Source organism: Mchenga conophoros, linkage group LG19 (assembly GCF_057382185.1).
Source record: "Mchenga conophoros isolate Kocher_MC1m ecotype Shallow Benthic linkage group LG19, M_conophoros_male_GT1.1, whole genome shotgun sequence".
NCBI lineage: Eukaryota > Metazoa > Chordata > Actinopteri > Cichliformes > Cichlidae > Mchenga > Mchenga conophoros.
The window spans coordinates 17,699,291-17,713,177 of record NC_140544.1 but is presented as its reverse complement, the minus strand read 5'-3'; the positions used below and the strand labels follow the sequence as shown (position 1 = coordinate 17,713,177).

At 39.0% G+C, this 13,887-nt stretch overlaps 1 protein-coding gene across 3 annotated transcripts in view; it reads right to left on the bottom strand.

The window, feature by feature from the left end:
* The window catches only part of kif6 (kinesin family member 6), a 76,416-nt gene that overhangs the window by 27,269 nt on the left and 35,260 nt on the right, over nt 1–13,887 (bottom strand). For all 3 annotated transcript variants that reach the window (XR_014889913.1, XR_014889914.1, XM_085256982.1), the window contains exons 12-13: nt 10,282–10,441; nt 1,669–1,857 (exon numbers count right to left, since the gene is read on the bottom strand). Coding sequence is in view for 1 of the 3 variants with exons in the window: in XM_085256982.1 (XP_085113108.1) it covers nt 1,669–1,857; nt 10,282–10,441 (349 nt within the window). In the remaining 2 variants the exon portion in view is untranslated. The remainder of the gene's footprint in view (nt 1–1,668; nt 1,858–10,281; nt 10,442–13,887) is intronic.

The following is a 13,887-nucleotide window of genomic DNA, read 5'->3' as shown; positions in this document are numbered from 1 at the left end:
CGTCATCCGTGGGTGTTGTTTGTTAATGTGCGTACCATGCTTGACTTTGAGAACCATGGGCGCAGAATACAAATATTCAAATCGGGACTTCCTGGATGAGATCTGGGCAAGCAAGAGACAGCGATCTTGAAAAGGAGATTAAACATATTTTAATCAGGTAATCATGAAGCTCATCTGGCTTGGCAGCTTCTCGTGATACTGAGGATGAACTGGATGTAGAAAACTGCGAGCAGGACTTCTGGAATAACCCTTTTTGGCCTGCTTCACAAAGGCACAGACATTCTGTCTCTAAATTAAGTGGATGCTTTCTCAAAAGTTGTCAGTCTAGGTTTAGTGTCCTGGTCACATCTGCATAGCGTCTCTTGTATTTACATTGCAGAAGTCTTGGCTCACGGCCTCGGCTTCACGTTCCAGTCAGTATTACAGGTTTTAAACCCATTAGCTTTTCACCAGCAACAAATTACAGGTTTAAAATACCATACTGTCCTTTTAATACATATAATCCTACTCATGGCATTGTGTAGAAATAAAGAAAAGGGTTCTGGTATGTCAGACCCTTACCATGCAGTAAAATCCACAAATCAGGAATTTGTTATGGCCCAGAGACACACAAAAGGCACAGTGAAAATCTAAGACCACAAAAAACAGCCTACATTCCAACCGAGAGAGATCACCTGTCTGTAGGCTTAGCACCTAATTTTTCAAAGCTTAAAAAGAGCGAGTGTGACGCTTAATGGAGTCAACATCTGTGAAAATTTGATTTAATTCATACAGTGCTTTATTAGTCCATGTGGGACAGGACCTGTTCTGATTATTTTGGTAAGCGTGAACAGCATTAGTACTAGGTCAGCTCTATTTCTGAGGAATATTACCCAGCCAGTTTTCATTTCTTACTTTTAGTCTTGAGCACTGATAGCTCACATATATCAAATACCACACCAAATGCAAAAATGACATTGGTTTCACTCTCAACATGTGGACAAGTGGACACTTGTCTTTAGAAACACTGAAATGCTTTGGAAATGCATAATACTTTAACACACACACATGATTAAACTCTTTTCATGTATTAAATGCTTTTTAAAGATATTGTAACATAATGTAAAACAATGAAACTGTCTCTAACAGGCCTCTAACAGCCTGGACTAAAAACATTCCATTCTACAAACAGTTACATTACTAGTTAGTTGATGGATGTTTTTCCTTTTAATTTGGGTTTTTTTTAATAGTAGAAATACTATTAAAAAAAGACATTTTCTATTGAAAGTAGAAAAATCTAGAGAACATTAGACAAGAAAGGAATTACATCAGAGAATGTTTGCCTATGTTATTTTTTCCTTGAAAGTACAGACAGCTTTTATTGAGATAAGTCCCTCTTAAATACCACTAGTTGTACTACCTGTTCTTTTTTTTTTTTTTTTTGATAATTTGGCTCAATGAACTCCTTTTGAGTTGGTTGAACCAAGTTATATGGCCTCATTTTAAGGCCAGAAATTGCTATGTTTAGGAAAAAACATCTGAAAGAAGCTGGACCTGATTCACACTTTGACTCTATATCACAACATATCAGCAGTCTTTCAAACACGATTTTGCATATGTAACAAGTAACATGCCAAATCTTTCAATATTGCCTTTTAAGAAAAGGGGAACACCTTGAGGTTGACGTACCTCTTTTCATGTACTGTATAGCTCGTCCTCTGTGGTCTGCTGAGATGGTCTCCATACTTCCTTCTTGTGACAGCTCCACCGTGGACACACTCGATGTACTCTGACTCTGGCTGTTGGTGATGTTTGCAAGCTGAGCAGCAGCATCCTGGGCTCTTTTTTTCTCCTTCTTCAACATCTTAACTAGGATGCCTGTCGCAAGGAATTAAAGAATGCACTCGTCTTTGTTTTGGAGGTAAGATACTGCAAGAAAATCTCCCTCAATTCAATTGGACAGATCACAAATCAAAGAACTTATGTCAAGCATATATGAGGACAGTTAGGTAGCTGCTCTAGAGTTAATTTTTGACAAAATTGTTATAAAAGTATTCCCAAATGTTTCAATTTTTGATAAAGGCTGTGCTATTTGATAAAGGCTGTGCTTCTGTAGAGATTTCCTAAATGACATCCGACCTTAGAGAAACGGGAAGGTGCAATGTCTGGCATGAGTCAGTGGAGAGGAGCCAAAAGCCTGCAGAGATGACACTGCCAAGAATTTCTTGGGAGTCTTTTCCCACTGATGTGGTTGTCTGCTCAAGAGTATAACTGAGAATAACTGAGTGACTGTACTGACTCTTCTTAGATCTTGTCCCAGGGCTGGTTCGAGCTGACTACTCTTAGGTCCAAAAGTATTTGGACAAGGCCTCTGGCCTATAATTTAGGAATTATAGCAGTTTTTATAATGCGTCCCTTTTAATGGGCTCAAAACTAACTGGACACATTAGTTTCATGGCCTGCTTTATTTTTGGCAATGCAAAGGTTAACAAAAAGAAAAGCTTATGTTAAACTAGGAATTAACTCTGAGGGGGAAACAGCACAACACAGAGCTAAGAAACACACTACCATGTGAGGTGAGGACATGACAAGGGACAAGGGAAGGCTGAGACAATAAATACACAGCAAGTAATTAGGAAGACTGAAAACACCAGGGAAGACAGCTGCAGCATATCAGGGGAAGTAAAATTCAATATGAAGCACACAAGATATAAGACTATCAGATTAAAACAGTAATTAGACGCATGCACACACACACGCACATACAGACTGAGACCCACACTAAGACGTGAATCTGACAAAAGATAAAAACAGAGATAAGATGGGAACACAATGAGAATACACAAGGGGAAACGGGAATGGAAAGACCTGAGAAGAGGAAGGCCAGTTTAGAGTTTAGCAGAAAACAAAGAAAAGAGTCTGCACAGTTTTACAAAAAAGGACAAATGAAACCAAGATTTACTTGTATAATGGGAAGAAAACAAGTATGGAGAAAGACAGAAAGAGCTCGCGATCTTAGGCATACTACATTATCAATCAAACATGGTGGAAGCAACATTACAGTATGGGCATGTATGACTGCCAGTGGAAATGGGCCACTGTTTATTGATGATGTGACTGCTGATTCAAGCAGCAACACGGACTCTTAAGCGCACAGGCCTATAGCCTTTGCTCAGATTCAACCAAATGCTGCCAAAACTGATTAGACAACGCTTTACAGTGCAAATAAATAATGACCCAAAGCATACTGCAAAAGCAACCAAAGAGTTTTCAATGCAAAGAAATTAGATATTATACACTGGCCAAGTCAGTCATCTGATTTCAACCATAAAGAGCATTTTTTTAAAAAAGTTATTTACTTTAATACTCAAAGACTCACAAGAAGGAAACAATCAAAGGTTGCTACAGTGAAGGCCTGGCAGAACATTTCAAGGGGGAAAACAGCATTAGTTGATGTGCATGGGTTCTAGACTTCCTGCAGTCACTGACTACAAAAGAAAAGTGTAGAAAGTTATCCTTATAGTTAAAATTGTTTTAAAGGGATTTTATTTTATATTAGTAATATTTTCATTTCAACGTGTAACCATATTTTGATTTATTTATCCTGTGAATGGCCCTTCCCCTAATTTATTAGTCAGCATGAAATAAGAGTTGCCTACCCCTAATTTTGAGTCACACAACTAACAATGAGATCTGCAGACATCTCACTATAGTCAGACTATAACCGCGGGGGGATTTTTAAAGACAAAATCGGCATAACTTAACTTTTATTCCCTTCAGCCATGACAAAAGGGGATGTCAGTGGAAACAATAATATGAAGAAGTAGTCTCTAATTACAATTTCCATTGAAATAAAACATACAGTGTTCTCAAAACTGCCAAGATCTAAACCTAACACACTTCCAAATGACCTACTGTAGCCAACATTTACAGAAAAAGAGCCTGTTTCTGTGGGTCCTGTGTCATTGATTCAAACAAGTCATTACTTCAAACCGCTGTTCATCAGGTTTTTCCATTATTGGCATCTGATATCTTCATTTATGCACAAAACTACCACAGAAGTCTAGTGGAGATAAAAACTTCTATAGGAGCAAGAACGTGAGATCTGTGGGCTGTTTCGCATGCCATGTGGTGAAAATGCTGCGGTTAGATTCAGCTCATGATGTTCTTCTCCTCCTCGGCTTTTTAGTCATTCTCTAATATAATTTCCAACAAGCCAGACATTACAGGAAATACACAAAATGCCTTTAAAATTGCCACACATGGCAGATGTTTGATTTCATTCTCAATGGTGCCACAAACTACTCCAGTTTCAATGTACCACACAATGTATGCAATAAAAATTATAAGGAACAATTTGTTTCCCTACTCTTTACGTTTACGAATACAATGACAGTATTCAAGGAAAGGAAATTAGTGCAAGCAAGTGGAACTCGTATCTTTTGGCCAGCTTTGCCCCCAAACGGGTCAAATATTTCTGTTTCTTGCCAAAATGAAGTGTTAGTTTCTTTAAAGCTCGGTCATGACCATTCTGTAAAATATTTGGAGCCATGATATTTTCCTGACCAAGCAACCGAGTCCTCTCTGGGCTCAAAACCAACCAAGCTTTAATGGCCCTAGCCCAAAGATATTTTTCACATTTTCACCTAAGTAAAAGGAGACCCAAACAGCTCCAATTACAACATCTTGGATGAATTGAACAGCGTAAAACTAATCCAAGTACAATAAATGATCAAAAGCTGATGTTCTCCACCGAATGTGTAATAAGTGACACCCTATGGTACTGCTTTAACAAAGACAGGGCATCAGCACAGGCCTGTCAATTTTAAGTTGTTATCACAGATACAAAGTGAGAGACTATAGTTACTATCAGGAATGAAATTAATGCACAATACTAACATGAGAGGTTTTTTTTTGGTTGTTTCCACGTAGTAATACATGATGCTTTGAGGGCTTAGTATTTACACCAGTGAAGCCATGTTGCTTCTGGGTAGATAAGTCATGAGATCTCAACACGATACACCACCCAGGTCTAACTAATCTATGTTCAGTGGTAGCTGAGTATAGCTTTACACAAGTTTTGAACACCTTTGATATATATCATCACCCACCACAGTATTTGAGTCACAAATGAGACTGTCAGTGATGTTGTCGCTCATACAGCTCACAATTCATCACAGTTCACAGGTTATTTTTTACACTGCAGCCATGAAGTGCACAAAATTACAGGTGGGTCTAAGTATTTTTGAGCTGGATGCTGCAATTTGGGAGGTCAAGGACACAAAATTTCTTATTACCAAAGAAAAGGTGAGAGTTAATTGGCTAAAGCCACCCAATTGTCACTTTGATTATTGTAGAACATGTATTGGATAGGTCATGTGGCTTAAATCCAGACTTTCTGATGTCAGTTTAGATGACCGACCACCGAGAAGCTGCTGTAGAGATGGAAAAACTGGCACAATGCATGACAGAGAAGTGTGTCAGCATGCATTGATATAAACTACAATATATACACTTTGAGTTTAACTAGCATAAACTTTGCTTAAAAAAAAGTGTATAAATAAATAAATTAATAACACTTTCCTGTTAGGAAAACTCGGGATATTCAAGCCCCACAGAAATCAGGTCAATATTTTCTCTATAGGATCATTAGCATGAAGTTTGAATTCTATTGTTTTATATCTCATAAATTCAGATTTCTCTGAAATTTGCCGATCCTTTTTAGTCATCGTTTTTAAGGTGCAATGTGACCACATGAGCTGTCCTCAGAAAACCTTGTCATTTTGACATCGGCTTGTTTTATTTGTCACCCTAACCACTGTGCTTTCTTCGTTTGTTTAAAATCTGCTATGTTTGTTGCTTCTCTGTCATCATGTTACTGGTGGATATCTATTCACTCTTGCAGAGTCAACTAAGCAAAACCAGGTGCCCTAACTCTTGCAGATAGGATGCCCCCCCTTTGTTTTACTGGGAACTTTCCCATAATAAACCCTGTGAGGACTCCTCAGTGTCGCTGTAGAGCCAAGAGCGTAGGACATTCATACAGACATGGGCAGCACAGTAATTAGCTAGCGGATACAGGTTTGAAATCTAGATAGTTATTAGTGATCTGTTTGGAAATAATGTCACTCTTACAGACTATAATGTTACAAAGTGCAGACAGACCACCCTGACTGAAGGATTGACAGTTTAGGCTACTGCAACCTTATATACAAACTTCACAATGAAAGAAGGCAACATGGTCAGGAGAGCATGTACATTAGTGACTGTAATATGCGCCTTTAGACACGTACAGGGGCACTTTTGGCAATTACACGTGCATCATGTGAAAACCAGTATGTGACAATTTGAGGGGGAAAAAATCAAAGAAGAAAGGAATTTACATTCCAAAAAACAGGTCCAAGAAATACTACGGTAAAATATCTGTATGATAATATTCGATTTGTTTAGGAGACCTGCGAATTTTCTGGCTAAATAATCAAGCAGACGTCTCAATTTTCCAGCTAATGTGCAGTGATTTAACGGCAAGCCACAGCAAAAGGGGCTGAGGGTGGAATAATCCCATAAAGCCATTAGAAATATCGTATTCACACACCAATACCATTATTATGATTAATAGTAATTATGATTAACAGCAGTCATTAGAATCTGTGTTTTTGTGGTGTGCTAGTGATGAATGTTAACCTACTTATATTTCACAGAAGTGCAGTAACCCAACCGTGCAATAACACAGACACATTTCCTATAAAGACCTTTTTCCTAATGAAGGCTTTACTATCAGCAGTAAGTGTGATTAAATGCTGAGGTGGGATGCAGAAAGACTAATTTAAATTGAAATCCACTCTGCTCAATTTATTTTCCACCCATTATCACCCAATTTAAAAAAGCCATTTCCTTAAACACTGTAACTCTTGTTTCAGCTAAGCGTGAACAGTGGAAGCTGTATATTAGAGGAATGAGATGCTGTACATCTGGATCTGAATCTCTGTGGTTTGAAATTGCACCAAATGTGCACGCAGTCCTATCAGGTCAATACAGCTCACCAGTCAAGGTGATTTTTGCCTCATTTCCCTACTGATGCATTAAATAAATATCATTACATGTAGCATCTTGACATATAACTGTCACTTCCAAAACAGATGAGTCTGGGCATGTGTGGGTGTGCTAACATGAGTTATCTCCTGAATGAGTTAGTAAAACTGTAAGGCAGGGGTGCCCAATCCCGGTCCTCGAGAGCTACCGTCCTGCAGCTTTTAGATGCATCCTTGTTCCCACACACCTGAATCAAATGGTTTGATCTCTTCAGCATGCCATCATGTTTGGCAAAGGCCTGATAACAAGCCATTCATTTGATTCAGGTGTGTGGGAACAAGGATGCATCTAAAAGCTGCAGGACAGTAGCTCTCGAGGACCGGGATTGGGCACCCCTGCTGTAAGGTAAAGAAGTAAGAAGCCAGCAAATGTTATGACTTAATATTGTTTTAGATGTTCAGCATCTTCTACCAGTTAGAAGGTTGACAGTTTGCTCCCTGGCTCCTCAAGTTTGCATGCCAAAGTATCCTTGGGCAAAATACTGAACCCACAGTTAATGCCAATGCATCCATCGGAGTGAGTGTGTGTCTGACTGTTAGACAAAGTATAGCAAAAAAGAGCTTGTATGAATCTGTGTTTGATTGGATGAATGAGGCTTATGGTGTTCGAGTATAAAAGTGCTATATACAGTGGGGCAAAAAAGTATTTAGTCAGCCACCGATTGTGCAAGTTCCCCCACCTAAAATGATGACAGAGGTCAGTAATTTGCACCAGAGGTACACTTCAACTGTGAGAGACAGAATGTGAAAAAAAAATCCATGAATCCACATGGTAGGATTTGTAAAGAATTTATTCGTAAATCAGGGTGGAAAATAAGTATTTGGTCAATAACAAAAATACAACTCAATACTTTGTAACATAACCTTTGTTGGCAATAACAGAGGTCAAACGTTTACTATAGGTCTTTACCAGGTTTGCACACACAGTAGCTGGTATTTTGGCCCATTCCTCCATGCAGATCTTCTCGAGAGCAGTGATGTTTTGGGGCTGTCGCCGAGCAACACGGACTTTCAACTCCCGCCACAGATTTTCTATGGGGTTGAGGTCTGGAGACTGGCTAGGCCACTCCAGGACTTTCAAATGCTTCTTACGGAGCCACTCCTTTGTTGCCCGGGCGGTGTGTTTTGGATCATTGTCATGTTGGAAGACCCAGCCTCGTTTCATCTTCAAAGTTCTCACTGATGGAAGGAGGTTTTGGCTCAAAATCTCACGATACATGGCCCCATTCATTCTGTCCTTAACACGGATCAGTCGTCCTGTCCCCTTGGCAGAAAAACAGCCCCATAGCATGATGTTTCCACCCCCATGCTTCACAGTAGGTATGGTGTTCTTGGGATGCAACTCAGTATTCTTCTTCCTCCAAACACGACGAGTTGAGTTTATACCAAAAAGTTCTACTTTGGTTTCATCTGACCACATGACATTCTCCCAATCCTCTGCTGTATCATCCATGTGCTCTCTGGCAAACTTCAGACGGGCCTGGACATGCACTGGCTTCGGCAGTGGAACACGTCTGGCACTGCGGGATTTGATTCCCTGCCATTGTAGTGTGTTACTGATGGTGACCTTTGTTACTTTGGTCCCAGCTCTCTGCAGGTCATTCACCAGGTCCCCCCGTGTGGTTCTGGGATCTTTGCTCACCGTTCTCATGATCATTTTGACCCCACGGGATGAGATCTTGCGTGGAGCCCCAGATCGTGGGAGATTATCAGTGGTCTTGTATGTCTTCCATTTTCTGATGATTGCTCCCACAGTTGATTTTTTCACACCAAGCTGCTTGCCTATTGTAGATTCACTCTTCCCAGTCTGATGCAGGTCTACAATACTTTTCCTGGTGTCCTTCGAAAGCTCTTTGGTCTTGGCCATGGCGGAGTTTGGAGTCTGACTGTTTGAGGCTGTGGACAGGTGTCTTTTATACAGATGATGAGTTCAAACAGGTGCCATTCATACAGGTAACGAGTGGGGGACAGAAAAGCGTCTTACAGAAGACGTTACAGGTCTGTGAGAGCCAGAGATTTTCCATGTTTGAGGTGACCAAATACTTATTTTCCACCTTGATTTACGAATAAATTCTTTACAAATCCTACCATGTGGATTCATGGATTTTTTTTTCACATTCTGTCTCTCACAGTTGAAGTGTACCTCTGGTGCAAATTACTGACCTCTGTCATCATTTTAAGTGGGGGAACTTGCACAATCGGTGGCTGACTAAATACTTTTTTGCCCCACTGTAGGTACCAGTGCATTTACTGTATTTAATGAAGCCATGCAAACTTTTACCTTTCTAAGTTACAGGTCTTCAAAGTAATTAAAAATGGGTCAAAGTTTCAGTTTTTAAGTTGTTTTAATGGTACTTTTTCCAGCATTTTTGATTCTCATAATAGATGAAAGAGTTCAATTAAAAACTGAAACCAAATCAATTTTAGACATGCTCCAAGTCTCACAGCCTAAAGCCAAAATCTTGATTTTATTCAGCTTGATTTCTCCTATAACAACTTGGAACTTCAGTATCATGGGATACATCATAGCTTCAACATCAAAACTGCACCAATTTAATGTCCAAGACGCAGAGTAGCAGAAACAAGCAATGGTACCCTGGATGATTGTTCTCTTTCCTGATAATTCACAGGAGAGATCTTTGAAAAGTACATTTTGGGTAAAAACAGTCATTTCACCATATGGGATAGGTAGTTAGTCAAAATAAGTTAAAACACATAAGAGGTTTGATGTTTCATACCAAGGTCCCTAATTATTTTTCCTTTGTTTGTAAAACAATTTTTTAGTACAATCAGATTTTTATTGCTTCTTATTGACGCTCAGTCCAGGAACCTGGCAACTATTCTAATGACTAAGCTTGTGGATGCAAAATCCAATTTTGCCAAGTTTTCTTGTGCAGCCAGAATATCAAAATAACGGAGAACAGAAATGTAGGCCAAGACGTTGTGTTCTGTGTGCCTCGCTGATTGTTAAAAAAAAAAAAAAGTCAGACGGTAGCTGATGGTTTTGAAATTGCACTTCAGAACATTCAATCCCTTATTGCCTCTCCACACAGGCTTTGATCTATGTGCAACCAATGCCCAAACATGATGGATCAATAAAACACAGACTAGAAACAGAAAGAAAAAAGTCTTCCGGTATGAAATATCAGATATTTCTTTATAGAGATTAACTGGAGCTGAAGTAAGCTAGCTGCAGCAAGCCAAAGGATACTAATCTCGTTATCACGTTGCCCGAGCATCTCTTTTAATTTGGCCACCTCTCCTGCACTTTGGTGGCTGTGTTGAATTTCTTCTTCCCTCCCTGTTGCTGCTGGTGTTGCTTTGTCATCACTGGATCTGTTTTTTCCTCCCTTTTTGTCCCAAATAATTACCTGTACACACACACACACACACACACACACACACACACAGACACACACACAAAGACAGTTACAATAAAGATTTCGTGATTTATTTATTTTTTACCACAGGTGCTCAGACAGGGTCTTTAAATCTGAAACATATTAGGGGAAATGTAATTTTTGCAAATGCAGAAGGCACAAAAGAGGAGTGAAGCTTGACCCTGAACATTTTGCGCTAGGATGATGCTCCCCAGGCTTGTAAAATAACTTTTCAGTTTCATGTCATCACTGTGGCACAGAAACACAAAAGATAAACTGTTGAACAAAAGCCTGAAATGGTGACAATCAGCGCTGGGAACAAATGAAATGAAATGAAATTCAAACCGGACGAACTCTTACAGGTTCACTGGAGTGCGACTCGGGTGATGCTCAGAGGAATGTAAACTGAACGGGAGATAGAGTTTGCGGATCATAACAAACTGAAGGAGAGATAAACAGACATTCAAGTGGGGTCTGGAACAGCTTCTGGTGGCTGCTCAAACTTCAACCAAACCAAAGCCCAGGGACGACGTGAGTACTGCAGCATTTTCCCATTGCTCAGCAGCAGCAGCAGCAGCAGCAGCAGCAGCACGTCATTGCCTAAGACTTTCTCCATAAATGAGAACTTTTCTACAAACATTTTATGCACAACATGCAAGGGCAAACTGAGTAGATAGCCAAAGCAAAAAGAACTGTAAAAACACAAATTTTCTAACAACAACTCACCCAAGTGTTTAGTTCAGTCTGAGCACCAGCTGCCAGATATTAAATACAACAATACTTCTCTGCACAAGTCCAAACCATCTCCGCCTTGCCTCTCTAACTTTGTCTCCAAGTAACTCAACCTGTGCTGTCCCTTTGATATACTTATTTCAACAAACGTCTCAGGAACCCCTCCCTTTAAAGATACTTTCTGGGATTGAAGGATCAATCTAAAATCTTCACCACCTGGCAGCACCAACCACCTTCACTATTGTGTATGTTTTTGGTATTTCTTTTTAGCTACCGGCATTTCAGCAAAAGGCTTTTTTTGCCTGTTTTCACTGAAAATCAATGTTTCTAACGGTTGAATAAATGTTGTATTAACACAGTGTAGCATCTTGTAATACAAATTGGTATTGCACTTAAGTACAACCCAACCCTATTTAAACTTCAGTTGATATCGCTTCAACACCATATATAAATGTTTTGGACATAAGGTCATGACAGGTGTTCCTTCAAAAGTTTTAAATCATTTTTAAACACATGAATTTATACTTTTTAGAACATTTAAGTCACCTTTTTTAAAAGGTTTGAAAAGCAATTGGAGTTCACAGCCAGAGATATGTGACTCTGTAGGGTACAACATAACCAGTGCCAGGCTGATAGCCACCTTACTGACACAGCAGGAAGTCAACACTGATTGTAGATGAATGCCGACTATCAAGTATATTTAGCACATGTATGATTAAAAAGGCTTAAAGGAAGCAGCCCAGTGAGCATCTACAGGGAAAACCACCAGCAGTTAAAAGTACATTGTCATACTTGGAGCTGCAGGTTCTCCTCTATGAAATACCACAAGCATCAAACAGGTGGCGGTGCTACAGCAACGGCGAAAGAGATTATTTTTTCTAGAGTTGACAGCAACAGTGTCATTACTATAATCACAATCAAAACCTCCACAGGTAAAGAGCCCTTTATCAGATCACTTCAACTAACATGGCACTCTTCAAGCTTCATGTTCAACAAGCTTGAACATGAATAGATGCAATCTTTTCAGCTACTCCCACTATTTTAAAATAATGACAGACAATCTGAATTAAGAACAAGTTAAAACCAGAAGCTTTCTCTATGGAAACTACTTGTTTATTTGACACAATCTCTGACCAACAAGATTGCCTCTCTCTCTTTCTATCTGAGATACCTGTAGCATGCAGGATGTCCAGTATTTACTACATTTATTTTAAAGCTTACGTTAACAATTATTTTGCAGATTAAGACTGTAAATATAAAGGGCTACCGAAAACTCATTGTTACAGGTTAGTTCTTCTTTAATTAACCCCTTGTTTCACACCAAATGTTTGTAGGTAAGCGTAAATGCATGTGGGAACACATCCTCGACTGTATGCTTAAATGTACTGTATAGTTGTTATGTACGCTTCTCAAATGTATGGTTTTAATCCAAACTATAAAGCACTCTGTAACTGTGTGTTTTAAACAGTTTTGTTTAAAGTTATAATTATTATCCTTATCCTCATAAATTTCTATTGCAAATCTACTGCTAATATAAATTGAATACATTTTGCAGTATTATTATTGATTAACTTCCATAGAAAACAATGAAGATGACCTTTTTTACAGGACAGTAAATATACAAAAGTAGCCAGGATGTAATCTGCTCTTAATGTTATGTTGGTCACTGCTGTACGGTGGCCCTGAGAGGCCAAACGGACTGCAACTTAAGAAAACACCAGCAATAAGAAAAACGCTGTAAAAGAACACAAAACATAACAGAAATAGGAAAAACAAAAACAAAAATAGAACAAACAAAAACGGAAATAGGAAAAAACAGATTTTTCAAAAGCACAAGGGAAGTATTTCTGGAGAGAAAAACAGCGTTTTTCTTATTGCTGGTGCTTTCTTAAGTTGCAGTCCGTTTGGCCTCTCAGGGCCACCGTACTGCTGTGATATTTCCACTCTGTGACACAATACGTAGCCAAGAATTTAAAAAAACAAAACAAAACAAAAAAATAACGGTGTAAAACTGAGCATTTAGAGCAGTTACTATGTGAAACTTTGACCATGTTGGAAAAGAGCATCTACTATTGGAACAGGATTATCAAGGGAAATAAAGAAAAAGCCGAAGAGATCAACTTTAATATTTCATGTAAATATGTTTGATCTCAGTTAACTGTTTCCTTAACTGCTTATCTAATTCACTGTTGAAAGTAATCAAGACCTCCTGAAAAGTCTCCCAGGTTGTCACAGGGCCATCACTTTCATGTAGCTAGAAAATTTCATTAAACTGTGAAAAATACACAACACATCTTCAAATGGCAGTGCCGCTGCCTTCTAGTGACTCGGGTTAGGTGAGTGGGAAAGAAAATGGCATGGATGAGTTTTCAGATGGGTTGATTGCTACGATCAGGTGGAAATTCTTGGAAAGTTTTAACTTAAAGACGTGCATTAAGGGCGGCGTGTCAACATTACACCTAGGATCTAATTAAATGGCAAATAACTGCAAAACTCTGTCTTCAGACTTTAGCCAGGCTATGGGAAAATCAGCCTTCAGCCATCAAAATCAACAACTCTGAGTAAAATCTGACATCACTAAGAAGTAAAACATTTTCAGAGTGAGATTTAGCAGCCACACACAATACCAAAAAGATATTTCCCGTGACTGCGTACAATACAATACATACAATACATTCCTAGTTAATTATTTTAATGTTGGCTAT